This window comes from Scyliorhinus torazame, chromosome 11 (assembly GCF_047496885.1).
Source record: "Scyliorhinus torazame isolate Kashiwa2021f chromosome 11, sScyTor2.1, whole genome shotgun sequence".
Lineage (NCBI taxonomy): Eukaryota > Metazoa > Chordata > Chondrichthyes > Carcharhiniformes > Scyliorhinidae > Scyliorhinus > Scyliorhinus torazame.
In genome coordinates this window covers 21345723-21361629 of record NC_092717.1, presented here as the reverse complement: position 1 = coordinate 21361629, position 15907 = coordinate 21345723, and the positions used below count along the sequence as shown (strand labels likewise).

The 15907-nt window shown below is 48.0% G+C and overlaps 1 protein-coding gene across 4 annotated transcripts in view; it reads left to right on the top strand.

Annotated features, from left to right (window-relative positions):
• Positions 1 to 7940, top strand: part of sqlea (squalene epoxidase a) — a 34884-nt gene extending 26944 nt beyond the window's left edge. For 2 of the 4 annotated variants that reach the window (XM_072467029.1, XM_072467030.1), the window contains one exon: positions 101 to 1953. In XM_072467029.1, the coding sequence (XP_072323130.1) occupies positions 101 to 293 (193 nt within the window). In that variant the 3' untranslated portion in view covers positions 294 to 1953. Of the gene's footprint in view, positions 1 to 100; positions 1954 to 7593 lie in introns of those variants that run through there. The other 2 variants (XM_072467031.1, XM_072467032.1) reach the window with 2 other exon arrangements.
• Positions 7941 to 15907: the final 7967 nt, after the last annotated feature.

Sequence of the window (15907 nt, the reverse complement as noted above, 5' to 3'; positions counted from 1 at the left end):
GGATAATCCTGCAGCCTCCACTCCCTGCTGAAGAGGACACTTGCGACATTACCTGAAACCATTCTTACCTGTGACTAATAACTGCCTCTCTTCCTGTTAGGCTTTCTCCTGAACCAATGACTCTGATTGGACACTTCTTTGCGGTGGCACTCTACGCGATCTATTTCTCGTTCAAGACAGAACCATGGTACCTGAAACCACGGGCCTTAGTGAACGGCGGCCTCATTGTCTATCGGGCATGCTCGGTTATTTTTCCCCTCATTTATTCCGAAATTAAATATCTTGTTTACTGAAGAATGTACGGAAACGGCGAAGAGGAGCAAGAAGAGAAAAATCACACGGAGCCTTTTGCGATAGTTGGACATTTACCTCATTGTCGTGTCTCTAGAATGGATACTGTTGTCGGAAGAGTAAACACCCCCGCCCCCCCTCCTGTGGCCAATTGGGTAGCAGAATGACTGATTGTCAATCTCACACTTTGTAGATTTGTGACCCAGCTTTGCAACTGCAATGCCCTTAACAAGCACATGTTTATGGTGTGCGGGGATAAAATGGCTTGTGCCATGCAGTGCAAATTGGACACACGTTTTAAGCAGCGCTGATGATGGCTTGTGGCACTGGGCCTGCCACACTGCTGTTAATGAATCGCTTTCGTCATTCCTTCTCGTTCAGAGTCAAACCTGTATCTAAAACATTTGAAAAAGGCATGTTCTTAAACCGTAATTGCTCCCCAACGTTGAGGGGGGGGGGGGAGAGAGAGAGAGAGAGAGAGGGAGAGAGAGAGGGAGAGAGTGAGAGAGTGAGAGAGAGAGGGAGAGAGGACGTTTCATCTGTTGATTTCTAAGGGTGCGTTTCTACGGGGGCTCTCCCGATCACCCGCTGTGAATTGGGAGGAAGAGTTACAATCAACCCGCGATTGGTAACCTCTGCAGTAATTCCCTCTTTTAAAAGCGTGCTTTTCTTTGTTGAAGCGAATGGGAGATTTGATTAATATCTTTACCCGGCTGCATTTGAATAACATATTATTTGTAGTAACTAAGATTTGGATTTGCCTGTTGATTTCATTACTGCAAAAACATTCCAACGTCATCAATACATATCTCAGAAACTGAACGTTTCTTGGAGGCAATATAGTCTGATTTTCTTTTAAAGGGGAACAAGAGTTAGGCCACATTGATGATACATATCACTGGGTATTTCCCAATCCAGGAGCCAGAATTTGATTTGCAGACGCCATCCGATCTGAGCGCTGTGGGTGAGTTTCACGAGCTCACAGCTAGTTTGCCAGGCATGGCTCTTTATCTTGCACTGATTGGCCTCCAAAGGGACTGTCAATAGGTTCCATCATTAAGGAACATCATTAGATCAACAGTGATCGAACATTACTGTCACTGGCCCGAAGCAAGAAGCTAAATAGGCAGAAATTAGTTGTGATCTAATATAAGGGGAGAAAAAGACCAAAATCTTAAGTGGCTTGCTGGATTTCCCATGTTCCCTCGATAAAATGACTTCCCATGTTTGTGGGTGTGTTTTTGAGTGGAAAATTACTCAATACTGATTTGCAGCCACAAGATGTCACTTGAGCCCAAATTTACAAAGTGCTGCAGCCATATCGAGAGCTGGTTAAACAGACTTGGTGCAAATCCCAGTGGGCAGGATCCAATACATTTAGTTTAGGTTCTTTATTATATTCTTTCATCCCCAGTTTAAAGAAATGAAGCTTAATTTGTGCCAAACAAGCCACATATCCTGCTTTAATCACACCCTTTTGATTGATATGTTTGCATCTGAAATTTGTGTACTATATTATTAAAAGTGTATATAATGTACAATTATAAAAGCAGTAATGAATTTTCCCAGTTATATTTGTTCATTCTCTTTAGTTATTCTACCATTAATTATATGAATGTTATATATTAGTATTCAACACTTTATTAAAAGGTTTGTAATTTGTCCAAGGTTTTGCTGAAAATATGTAATTTCTGTATGCGCACCTCCCAGGTGTATTTTGGGACTTGGGAAGCCTTTCGCATTGCCTCTCATTTGGCCACCTTTGTGCGCAGTGAGGATGCAGGCCCTCTGATGTGCTGTCTCCTCTCTTCTGCAAGGCAGTGGCAGGCCCCATCGTGGCTGCCATCTACCTTTGCTCCTGGCACTCTGCAGGCAGCTCCCGTACTTGGTACTGCTCAATGGCACTAATTTGGCATGAAGCTCACACCGGCCCAATTTGGGTATCTACATTGGGACCTGGAAATTAGACGGGCGTTGGATTCCTGACCCCGAATTGTAAATCAAGCCCAATAGATCTGTAAAACCAGAGAGTCCGAATACGTGAACTTCCTCTACCTACGGTGAAGCAGGAATCACAAACCACCTGCAAAGAGAGACCCTGGGCTGGATTCCTCACCGGTGGGATCCTCCATTCCGCCAGCAGCGCACTCACGCCCACAGATTTCCCGAAAGCGCAGGGGTGCACACAATGGGAAACCCCATTGGCCGGCAGGCAGGACGGAGGATCCCGCTGCCGATGGGGGCATGCCGCACCAGGAAACGGGTGAGGCTGGGTCAGAGAATCCCACCCCCTGACTGCTGGAGCTTCTGGGGTCAGAACATTTATGTAAGGACAGTAGGTTGCAAGCATTAGTGTGGTGCACCCCAGGTTCCTGTTAGATAGATGAAATTTAAGATGCAAAGCTATGTTGTTGCATTAATATAAATCCAATAGGACTGGCTGGAATGACCCATTTTTAAAACAAGTGTGAATTCAAAGTCTTCAGACAAGAATCTGATGGAGCATCGCAGGCCATGACCCTGGTCTGGAACCAAGGTCCTCCGCCTTTCCACAGGTATTACAAGCACATATTTTTCAAGTATGCTGTACATTGATTCCTCAGGAAGGGAGCCGAATGTTCAACAGCAGCCCTCTGTCTCCTTTTTGCACACTTAACCTCTGGAGGATGCATGGGATCTCTGAGCATCCTCAGGAAGAGTTCCCCCGGCGTGATCTTCTGTCTTCGGCTGGACCTCCAGCTCAAGTACAAGACTGGCTGTGAGAAGATTCAGGGCTGGAGTGACTAAAGAAAGGAAATTTAATGAATGTATCAATTCAGGAAGCCTTTGATATGGTGCCGCACAGGCACTTGTTACAGAAAAGGAAGGTACATGGCATTTGTAGGAATGCAGCTTGTTGGATAAGAGCTAACTGCAATTGGCTGAAATATTAACACAACAGAGAAGGAAATCTTCAGATGGCTGGAACTTCCAATGACCTTTCACCAATAGTGAAATCCATTTGTTTGGTTGGCGTTTATGCTGCGTAACAACCTGATGCCACTGCATCTCCTGACTAGTCTTTCACCTCCATAATGTAAACACTGCATGCCGACGCTAGCTCTTCATTACTCCGTTGAAATCTTGGAACTCTCGACTTAACAGCCCTCACCAGACGAGGCTGCAGCAATCCCAGAACAAAGACCCACCAGGGCATTCTCAAGGACAACTGAGATGGGCAAAAAATGCCAGTCTTGACAAACAAGACTGTAGCACAGTGGTAGGACTTCTGCCTCACAGCTCCAGGGGCCCGGGTTCAATTCCGGCCTGGGGTGACTGTCTGTGTGGAGTTTGCACTTTCTCCCGTGTCTGCGTGGGTTTCCTCCTCCCAAAGATGTGCAGGTTAGGTGGATTGGCCACGCTAAATTGCCCCTTAGTGTCCAAAAGGTTAGGTTGGGTTACGGGATAGGGTGGAGACGTGGGCTTAAGTAGGGTGCTCTTTCCAAGGGCTGAATGGCCTCCTTCTGCACTGTAAAATTCTATGATAATTCTATTAACCCCTGTATGCTGGGAATTAATGACCAAAGTCTTTAGCAGTGACAATAACATAAGAGCCAGAAGGATGTACCCTTTGAAGGCTTCACAACTCCTACAGTTGGTTAAGATTGTACACGTTGCTCTTCCTGACCGTCCTCGTCGTCCTTCTATTCCTCCGTTTTTTCCTCAATCTGATTCCAAGAGTTGGCTCCTTTGCAGGGCAAAGTTCTGGAACTTGCAGCAGACCACCCACCCGCCCCACACGCCTGTCCTCCTGACAGGTCATCAGTACAGAGCTTCTCCAGAACAGTCCAGACAGCAGATCCTCCAACAGAGAGGCTGGTAGTTTGTTCGATCAGACTTGAATACCCCGATTATGGTGGTTGGGTTCATTACAGAGGGAGACAAATGTAACTCGGGAGGCAAACTTGTGTCTGTCCCTCAACTTCCATTTTCACCATCGTGCTGGGTGGCGGGCGAGAGGTGTTGCATTTCCACCAGTCTCCTGGTAGAGTTGCAGCAGGAAAGACTAGGAAAACTTCACTGGAATTTCAGGGAATATAAATATCACCGATTCCGAGCCTCACAGTTAACCATCCTGCTTACAAATGCCTACCAGGAGAATTTCAATCAAGAAGAATAACATGGATTGCAATTCACTTTTCTTCTGCCATTCGATCATAAAATCCCGACAGTGCAGAAGGAGGCCATTCGGCCCATTGAGACTACACCGACCCTCTGAAAGAGCATTCCACCCAAGTTCAAGCTCACTCCCTCGCCCTACTCCAATAACCCCTTAACCTAAACTACACATCTTTTTGGACACCAGGGGCAATTTATCATGACCAATCCACCTGCACACCTTTGGACTGTGGGAGGAAACCGGAGCACCCGGAGGAAACCCACGCAGACACAGGGAGAACGTGCAAACTCCACACAGACAAGTCACCCAAGCCGGGAATTGAACCCGGATCCCTGGAGCTGTGAGGCAGCCGTGCCACCCACTGTGGGTCTGGAGTCACATGCAGGCCAGACCAGGTCTGGGTGACTGAGGTCCTTCCCAAAAGGCACTGCAGAACCAGATGGGATTTTACATCAATGACAGTGGTCATGGTGACCAATACTGAAACTAGCTTTATTTTCCACATTTATTAATTTAACCTCCACCAGGATGAACAAATTCCTGCTTGGTGTAAAAATAGATGTCAAGAAACATTCACGACACCTGACCAAGCCGCCCCCATTTGCTTAAATAGACATGAATGTGTTTCTAACACAATTTAATAGCTGTGATTTTACTTCTGACACACTGTTGAATTGCTGTCTATTGCTGACTGCTGTACAATAAAAGTAACTTACTGCAGATGCTGGAATCTGAAACAAAAACAGAAAATGCTGGACAATCTCAGCAGGTCTGACAGTTTCTGTGGGGTGAGAAGGGAGCTAAGCTTTCGAGTCTGGGTGACTCTGTCAAAGCTGGAGAGACTGCGAGAGAGAATGGCTGACGACTGTCCTTTCCCCCGCTCTGCCCATTTTCAAACGTCCGTCACCATATCTCCCTCCCTGAATGCGCGAGGAGGAGGGATTCCGCAGCTGGGGTGAGTGTTTTATCCTCCAGTCACGACTCGAGTGTAATTCTGTAGGAGGCCCGAGGGGAATGGCATAAAAGACGTTTTACTTTCTCCCCCTATCATTATGGTTGGCGAACCCTCGGGGAAACACCAGTTGGTTAACTCCTTGCTGGCGTTCTGTATGCTACTCTTCAACGTGGCAGCCCAGAAGGTGGGTAGGCCAGGGGAGCACAAGAACCGGTCTCACTCCCGTTCCCACCAGCCATCAATAGAGTTGCAACTTTCTTTTTTTAAATATAAATTTAGCGTACTCAATTCATTTTTCCAATTAAGGGGCAATTTAGCTTGGCCAATCCACCTACCCTGCACATCTTTGGATTGTGGGGGCGAATCCCACACAGACACGGGGAGAATGTGCAAACTCCACATGGCGTTCCACTGGTCGCCCATGTCGATTTTAGGCTGACGCCCGATTCTCCGACCCATTGCGATTCGCGATTCCAAAGCGCTGGCAGAGAATCCCGTCAAATATCTCTAACTCCACAGGCAACCCCCTTAATGCGAACAAAATTCCATTAGCCCAAACTTTTATGATGCCCTAATTGCGCCCCAGGTTCCTCAAACCTTTCAAACCTGGATTCTTTAAAATACTACTGCAGCAGTCATACACACTAACCCAGGCTTTTAACCCTTACTGCACCAAATACATGTAATACAGTGGGCGGGATTCTCTGTCCCGCCGCACACCCATCTTCTGGTGCCCCCCCCCCCCCCCCCCCCCGGCGCAGCGGGGTTCTCCAACCCGGCAGCTGGCCAATAGGGTTCCATTGTGGGCGCCCACACACTGGGAAATCCGCGGGTGTGTGCGCTGTCTGCAAAATGGAGGATCCGGCCAACAGAGAATCCAGCTCCATATATCTGGGGCTGGATTCTCCGTTTCTGAGACTGTGTTGACACCGGGGCAAGATTTGTGGACTTTCACGACAGCAAAACTGGTGCCGATCCTGGACTGACTCAGCGACTGTGGAGGAGCTAACACAGGCGCCACGTGGAACACAATCGATTCCAATGAAAAACGGTGCGGGATTTGCCGGGTCCGTGATTGACACTCAGGAGGCTGACCAGCTGCAGCCGCACATACACATTACAATCCCCACACACACTATCCCAGCCAACAAGGTGGCACTGGTTGTGCTGGAGTTCGCCCATCCTGCTGATGGGTCAGCTGGGGCCAGAGAGCACATCGGGGAGTGGCCTGGAGGGACACCTATACGACCCGTGGTGCTAGGTTCACGTGAGCTGTCAGCGGCATGCGCAGCTGCAAAGCTGCCTTGCAGGCTGTGGAAATGGTATTCTGTCTCCATCCACTCAGTCCTCACAGCCCACCTCCTGGCCACCCTGCTACTCCCCCAGGCCCTGGCAGAAGCCCCCGGCCAGCAGCACAACTGTCAGCAAACCTTGACGATGTTGGACACTTTCCATATCCCCTCTCTCTCTCCCGTGATGTTCCTTGTGGAGTCCCTCAAGGTGGCTAAAAGTTGGAGTGCTGACAAAGAACATCAAGCTATGTATTTCAAACAGAGCTAGTTTATTTACACTACTTTAAATGATTTGCAAACCTTACTAAGTAATAGCTAAGAAAAGAACAGTATTAAATCTATGCTACAGAAATTAATAATATATCTCTAATAGAACTAATACCCTATCTCAACCCTTCACTAACACCTTCTCCACCACCTTCTCCCAGAACCCTAGGAGTCACAGGATATTTATATGACTACTCTGTGGTGCCATCTAGTGTTGAGATACATGAACATCTTTTGTTAACCCTTTACACTCCCTACACTATACATATCATTACATCCCTCAACAGCCATGATGCCAGTTTTACGATTTTTAAAAGCACAAATGAAACTCGTCGTCAGGAATTAGGCCCATTGGTGGCTGAGAATCGCGGAGGCCCCGGAGAATACCGGGTCAGACTCGTTAATGATATGCAAACGTGTTTACTGTACGTTCGTTCCGGAATGCATTGACGGCGCTGTTGAGGTGACGGAGTATTGGGATTTGGCGTCAAATTGGCACCCAACGCGATTTTGGCGTCGCAACCTATTCTCTGCCCAATCGTGTTTCTCAATTTCGGCGTCAGCCTGCGGAGTATCCCGCCACATTCATCAGAATATTGATTGATTGATTTTCCACTCCTAATTTGCAGATGACATCTGAACACAAGGCCTCGGATCCTTGGGATCCAACGATCTCTAGTCCAGCTCAGCACGAGCAGCCACTTCTCCAACATTCGACGATGATGTGAAAGGTGTCGTTATCATTTGAACACAAACTTGCCAGCTGTAACATCTTTGAATTTACTGGGTACGATATGTGATCCCGTTGCCTTCTTAATCTCAGGCATGGTGATATACTGGTTATGCTCCAGGATTTATGCTCCAGGGTATCTGGACTCTTCGTCAGGGGAGGCGAGTTCAAATCTCACCAGGGAATTTTGTGCATATGAGTTCAGTGAATTAAATAAGCCTCTGGAAAAGGGAGACTGTTAAGCTATTTGATTGTTGTAAAAACACAACTGGTTCACTAGTGTCCTTTAGGGAAGGGCCTAGGTAGGGTGCTCTTTCAGAGCGTGATGCAGACCTGATGGGACGCATGGCTTCCTTCTGCACCTTCTGTAATGATTCATCCTTAATGACAGGCCATCAATTAAATGTCAGCAGCAGCCAGGTCCAAGGAAATCTGCTTAACCATGTAAATCTAATGCCCATGAGTAACGCTCTATTGATCTAATTGATCAAGCAGGAACAGACCTTGTCACCCAGGGTAACAGTTGGATAATATTTGGGGAAATAAATGTCCTAGTGTTTCCAGAGTTCAGATGGGCAGCATTTAAAACCAGGGGTGTCTGCGAAGCACTGTTGTGGGTTCAGTAAAGTATCAACTAGAACGACTGTCTTCTGGACTACTCTGGAGCATCTGGTCTACTCAGTAATAGTTTCCCACTGATCAGGGCGGATGGCACAGCATCTGATTGTCGTGCTTTAACTCTGATAAAATGTGGCACCAGGAATTTCATTTCATGGTTCAATACCAATGGGAAGCAATAGGTGGTGGATCCACACCCCTATGCACCTGCACAAACAATGAGGTCAGTTATAGGTTGGGAACCCCTTTGATTCCTAAACTCAGCCAAGGCATTCCATATTTACCGGTCAGTCAGAGCTGCCGGGCAGAATGGCAAGATGAATCTATCAAAGGAACGGTTTCTCCTGAGGCTTTAACGGCAGGTCATTGCTGACATCTGCAACATCTGGACAGCATTCGGACCAAACGGAGATTAGAATGACCGATCTGCACATTGATTCCCGAGGCTTCAGCAAACACAGGAATGGAGAGAACCACAAGGCAGCCTTGCCCGGGTCTCACTCAGCTGGAAGTCCCACTGAGAGGTCGGAGGGGCTGAAATGTGACAGGGATGAGGGGAAGAGGCCTGCCCATGATGGGTGGAAGTGGCTGAGGAAGTGAGCAGCAGATGTGTTGTCCCTCGGGCCTGACGACATTCCCCAAGGGGGACACTCACTCTTCTCCTCCTTCTGGAAAAAGAGAGCAATGAAGCGGAGGGAGGGGCAGAGAATCACGCACTAACTCTCCAATAACAGCCACCTTGATGACCACTGGCATTGCGTGCTCAGCTCATCCACTGGGAAGGAGGCCTTGTTCCAGGAGGTGCGAGCAATGACCTGCTATGAAAGCCTGAGCCACCTGATTAAACTTAATTGTTTTGAGCTGGTGCTCACACAGGTCGAAGAAACTGACTCTGTGCCTGGGGTTTCCAGGATCTTACATCCTTGCTGTTCAGCCCACCTGCTCTGTGGGGCAGCAGGTTGCTGAGGAGGGGGCAGCTGGTGCTGCTGCTTGTTTTGCTTCTTCTGCAGCTGGCGTTCCTCATCAGTGGATCAAGGTGAGGCTGCATGAGGTGTCCCCGTGCTGTGGGGAAGGCTGACAGCAGGCAGGTGCAGGTGAAGGTGAATTAAGCCTAAGGGCAGGTGAACTGATCACCTGTCAAGCTGGGAAATGGCATTTTCAGGAGAAGTGCTTTGAGCAGCGGCCTCTCTCTCACTCAGCCATGACTGAGACTCTTCTGTCTTCAGACTGGCTGAATGGAGCAGAAAGTGGATCCTATCGTTGGCAAAATTTGTCTCAGGGAATCTTGAGGCAAGATTTGAGTTTCAAAGAGAAATGTCCTCAATCTGGGTATAAAACTTGAGTGGCTGCTGTTCATTGTTATCCTTATCATACCCTAGAGCTCAGGTTGTTGACATAAATGTAACCCAGAATGAGGAAATGAAACATAGGAAATACTCCCCTCAAGGACTGGGAGACAAGAAGGCGACAGTAATAATGCTGGGTCAGCTGGGACTTCACAGTGGTTCAGTTTAGACGGGAGCAGATCCTCATTGCGATATTCTGGACAGAACGTTGAGGACTAAACAAGTAGTACTGGGGGCAAGGGTGGTGCAGGCACTTGTACAGGAACGGAAACTGAAGTCAGCTGATAAAGTGTTAGCCAAGAATTACAGTCTGAATAATAAAATCAGCTTGAAGCTATGAGGATGACACCCTGTTTCACGTTTACTTGGGAGACATATAATGTGGTGTCTGCACCATGACCTTTATCACACCGTGGACATGTATAATATAACCTGCTGGGAATTCCACCTCAGCATCCAGGCCACCGATCAGAATTTGGCACGGACCATATCCAGGCAATTCAGATTAGCTGTTTGGATCCACTGTCCAGGAATGACATTCCATTGCTCTGATTGGCTGGGCAGCGCCAGACTTTGTAACCCAGGGTAACGGTTGGACAGTGTTCGGGAAAATAATGCTTCCTGAAATTATAGAGAGGGTCGTGATCCATCTTCAAATGACTTGGTATTGGCTGGGCGGCCCAGAGGTCAGACTGGCAGCAATCAACACCCCTTGTTCCAAAATATATCAACGATTCCTGAACTCCTTCAGACTTCCCATTTCCTCAAACATTACACAAATCAAAGAGATCTATTTGTCAAAACCAACTTATATTTATCACGCAATACAGGAATAATAATCAAGTCTGGGAAACGTCTTGTCCAGGTCCAGCAAAGATATTTAAACGCCCTTGATGAAGGTTTTTGCACTGCTTTGGCTCTAGGATGTAGAAGTTGTTAGGTGTAAAACTGGACTCCAAGCTGCTAGATGTAAAATAGCCTCTGTGCTTCTGAGCGTGCTGGCAATCATACCATTGTTCCCCTTTGCTTCTACATTCTGTGTATTGGGCTGTCTGCCCCTCTCACATTCCTTGACTCTATAAATTATCATATGTATACCTCACTAATCTCCCAATTGTCTAGGCAAGCTGCTTCCATGAACAGGTGATTCACACCTGATTCTAACTAAGTGCCTTCTAATCTTGTTACTGCGAAAGACACATCTTATCCTGCCTTTTGACTGTTGGATACTGCTTTCGCTAGGCAGATTTCCACCTGTCACTGGGCAGATTGCATCCTATTATGGTCTTGTTAGATTTGTGTTACTGCTGTAACTGGGCAAATCTATGACACCAGAATCCCCCGCCTGCTGCAATATTCTGTAACATCAGGACTACCTCAGTGTGGATCACTCACTGATCAGGGTGGATTACAGAGCAGCTGATTGTGCTGACGGTTGTGTTTCTTATTTACACCAAATATGGCAGTAGGAATTTAATTTCATAATTCAATATCAATGTGAAGCAATAAGTGGAACAAGATCCTAGTGAATCTGCACATAAAATGAAGAGGTCAGTCACAACTTGTTTGATTCAGCAGTGGATTTTACTGTGTCTCTTTAACTGAGCTATGCCATTATCTGCTTTCTTCTACGTTTTCCAGCCTATCGGCACGATAGCACAGTGGTTAGCACTGTTGCTTCACGGCTCCAGGGTCCCAGGTTTGATTCCCCGCTGGGTCACTGTCTGTGCGGAGTCTGCACGTTCTCCCCGTGTCTGCGTGGGTTTCCTCCGGGTGCTCCGGTTTCCTCCCACAGTCCAAAGATGTGCGGGTTAGGTGGATTGGCCGTGCTAAATTACCCTTGGGTGTCCAAAAAAGTTAGATGGGGGTTACTGTGTTACCGGGATAGGATGGAGGTTGGGCTTAGATAGCATGATCTTTCCATGGGCCAGTGCCGACTCGACGGGCCGAGTGGCCTCCTTCTGCACTATCTATTGTAGATGCCAGGTGGGATGATGCGATTAATTTGTCAAAGTAAGGATTTCTCACGAGGCTCAGGATTTCATGAATGGCCACTACTGACATCTGCAGCATCTGACAACATTCGAATTGGGCAGAGGATAGAATGGCTGAACTTTACATAAGTTGCTGAGACCTCTCAGCAACCACGGAAGTTGTGAGAACCGGGATGTCCGACCCACTGGATCTCACTTAGCTGCAGGTCCGACTGTGGCATCCGACGGACTGAAATACGGTATTCACCAAGAATGAGAGGAAGAGGCCAGCCCAGCGAATGGTGATGGGCGGAAGCGGTCAAGGAAGTCATTAACAGTCACCCTGCAAAATTGGCGACTGTTCCCAATAAGGGAGAGCAACAATTCACTTCCTCCTTACAGAAGGGAGTGTAGAACTGCCGGGAGAAGCAGAGAACCCTATGTTCAGCTCTCCAGCAACAGGTATCTTGTCAATCCCTGGTAATGCGTGTCTATCTTGTTCACAGGATGGAGGTTTTGTTGCAGGAGACTGCAGATGTCGGCAGTTATCTGTCATGAAAGCCTGAGCCACTTGGTGAAGCTTAGTTGCTTGGATCTGATGCTCTCAGTGGTCGAATAAACTGACTCTCTGACAGGAGACCCCACTTATGGGGGTCCTTGCCTCCTCACAGCCCGATCCCTGTGTTCAGCTCTGTGGGGCAGCAGGTTGCTGAGGAGGGGGCAGCTGGTGCTGCTGCTGGTCTTGCTCCTTCTGCAGCTGGTATTCCTCTTGTTCCTCATCAGTGGCTCAAGGTGAGGCTGCATGAGGTGTCCCCGTGCTGTGGGGAAGGCTGACAGCAGGCAGGTGCAGGTGAAGGTGAATTAAGCCTAAGGGCAGGTGAACTGATCACCTGTCAAGCTGGGAAATGGCATTTTCAGGAGAAGTGCTTTGAGCAGCGGCCTCTCTCTCACTCAGCCATGACTGAGACTCTTCTGTCTTCAGACTGGCTGAATGGAGCAGAAAGTGGATCCTATCATTGGCAAAATTTGTCTCAGGGAATCTTGAGGCAAGATCTGAGTTTCAAAGAGAAATGTCCTCAATCTGGGTATAAAACTTGAGTGGCTGCTGTTCATTGTTATCCTTATCATACCCTAGAGCTCAGGTTGTTGACATAAATGTAACCCAGAATGAGGAAATGAAACATAGGAAACACTCCCCTCAAGGACTGGGAGACAAGAAGGCGACAGTAATAATACTGGGTCAGCTGGGACTTCACAGTGGTTCAGTTTAGATGGGAGCAGATCCTCATTGCGATATTCTGTACAGAACGTTAAGGACTAAACAAGTAGCACTGGGGGCAAGGGTGGTGCAGGCACTTGTACAGGAACGGAAACTGAAGTCAGCTGATAAAGTGTTAGCCAAGAATTTGCCAAGAATGAAATCAGCTTGAAGCTATGAGGGCGACTCCCTGTTTTAGTCAGTAACAGCCTGCCATGGGTTATCTCTCGTGGCATTGATCAGTTTTTGGTTGGGATTTGTTCCCTTTTGAATGAGATCCACCTGCCTTTAATGTTCCATTTCTCATGACGAGCCTGTGGGTAGCTTGATTAAAAATCCCATCGCCACCCACTCTTCCTGACCCCCAACTGTGTAGCTGTGGCAGAAAGAGAAATTAGACACAGAAAATACTGGATTGCAACAAGCACGACAACAGGTAGTTTATAGTTTCCCCATAAAAAGTAAAACCACTTAACCCCAAAATACGGAGGATAAATTCTGGGGGGGATTTAGCAGTTTCTGGCTCAACAAAGACTATTTCTACCATGTGCATTGAGCAATTTCTTCAACTCTCCAGCCTACACTTGTCACGACACGCTGGGCCCGGTCAATTCCAGTCCCACTTGACCCAGAGTCACAACACAAGTGAAACTAGATTTTATATTAATACCCGTGGTGTTAGGGCAGCACGGTGGCGCAGTGGGTTAGCCCTGCTGCCGCACGGCGCCGAGGTCCCAGGTTCGATCCCGGCTCTGGGTCACTGTCCATGTGGAGTTTGCACATTCTCCCCGTGTTTGTGTGGGTTTCGCCCCCACAACCCAAAGATGTGCAGGGGAGGTGGATTGGCCACGCTAAATTGCCCCTTAAATTGGAATATATTAATTGGGTACTCTAAATTTAAAAAAAAATAATTAAAAAAAAAATAATACCCGTGGTGTTGCTGGAGTTAAATTGACGACAGTCACCAGGTTTGAAAATTAAATACAAGCTTTTATTAACAGTTATTATAATTAATTAATAGGCAAAAAAAACAACTGGCTTTCTACTATCTGATTCTCAATACCCCCTTGCGCCCCCCGCTCCCCACTCTCTGCGAACACACAGACAAACAACAGAGGTTGAAAGGGAAATAAATAATAATAAAATTGATGGATAAGGGTCTGTGATTCAGGTGGATGTCTTCCAGTTAGATTCTTTCTCAAGTTTAGGCCTTCAGTTGGGAACTTTCTTTTCCTTCAGCGTGTAACGATCTTCACCGCAGACTCACAGAGACAGCAGGCAACGGACAGCAGAGAGAGGGAGGAAACACAGCTTCTCTTCCTTCGAACGTCTAGAGGTTTCTGGCAAGTTCTCTCCGGAAAAAAAAGAACACCTGGCAGGAGCCAATTGCTGACAGCTGTCAGACAGAACATGCCCTAGCCAACCCATTGGTTGCCTGTTAACCAATTGAACCAATCCACTCCTGTCTGCTGGGTGGCAAAAAGTCTGATTTTTCCTTTCCCAAATACAAAACTCGAGAACACACTGTTCCAGCAAGCAACTGTTTGAAACTTTAAGTCATACATAGAACATAGAACAGTACAGCACAGTGCAGGCCCTTCGACCCACGATGTTGTGCTGACCATTTATCCTAATCTAAGATCAACCTAACCTACACCCCTTCAATTTACTGCTGTCCATGTGCCTGTCCAAGAGTCGCTTAAATGTCCCTAATGACTCTGACTCCACCACCTCCGCTGGCAGTGCATTCCACACACCCACCACTCTCTGTGTAAAGAACCAACCTCGTGACATCTCCCCTATACCTTCCTCCAATCACCTTAAAATTATGTCCCCTCGTGACAGCCATTTCCGCCTTGGGGAAAAGTCTCTAACTATCCACTCTATCCATGCCTCTCATCACCTTGTACACCTCTATCATGTCACCTCTCTTCCTTCGCTCCAGTGAGAAAAGCCCTAGCTCCCTCAATCTTTCTTCATAAGACATGCCCTTCAGTCTGATGCACTATCAATAATGACGAGACGAGAGTAGAATGTAATCGAGGCTTTATTACACAGAGATGTGTGGCCTCCTACAGCAGCTTACGAAATGGCTGCAGTTCGGAGAGCACACACATTTATACTCCACTTCCTGGGTGGAGCCAGCAGGCAGGGATCTACCCCCGTACCTGTAGTACAGGGGCCTTACCGTAATACCCATATATACAATATAATACAACAGTGGTGACTACCACATTCACCCCGTTAAAAATGAGTCCAGTGGGGATGGTGGAAAACTATTTACATACAGATTGGTTTTAAAATTACAGAGAAGGTTACAAATTTTAGACGATCGGGCGCCTTGATCTGTCGTTGAGAGCGCCCCAGTGCTGGTGGCGACTCAGGTGTCAGCTTGGTCTTCGGTGACTCTGGGAGCGTGTTGAAATCCTCTTCATCCCCGGGTGGGAGCAAGGGGAAGATGGGTTGTCCTGAAGCGGGGGCTGTGGTGGGATGCGCCGGGGGAGGGGAGGGTGGCGCCGGGGCATGGGGGGGGAGGGTTGTGTGGGGACCCAGCTGATGCCAGATCCCTGAGGGAGACTGTGTCTTGGCGGCCATCGGGGTACGCTACATAGGCGTATTGCGGGTCCGCATGGAGTAACTGTACTCTCTCAACCTACGGGTCCGCCTTTTGGAGCCGCACGTGCTTGCGGAGGAGGACGGGTCCTGGAGCTGCCACACTGGGAGCGAAACCCCAGAGGTGGACTTCCTGGGGAAGGCAAAGAGACGTTCATGGGGGGTTTCGTTGCTCGCGGTGCACAAGAGCGACCGAATGGAGTGAAGTGCGTCGGGGAGGACCGCCTGCCAATGGGAGGCCGGGAGATTTCTGGACCGTAGGGCCAGCTGGACGTCCCTCCAGACCGTCCCATTCTCCCGCTCCACCTGCCCGTTTCCCCTGGGGTTGTAACTGGTCGTCCTGCTCGAGCCAATGCTCCTGTTGAGCAGATACTGGCGCAGCTCATCGCTCATAAATGAGGATCC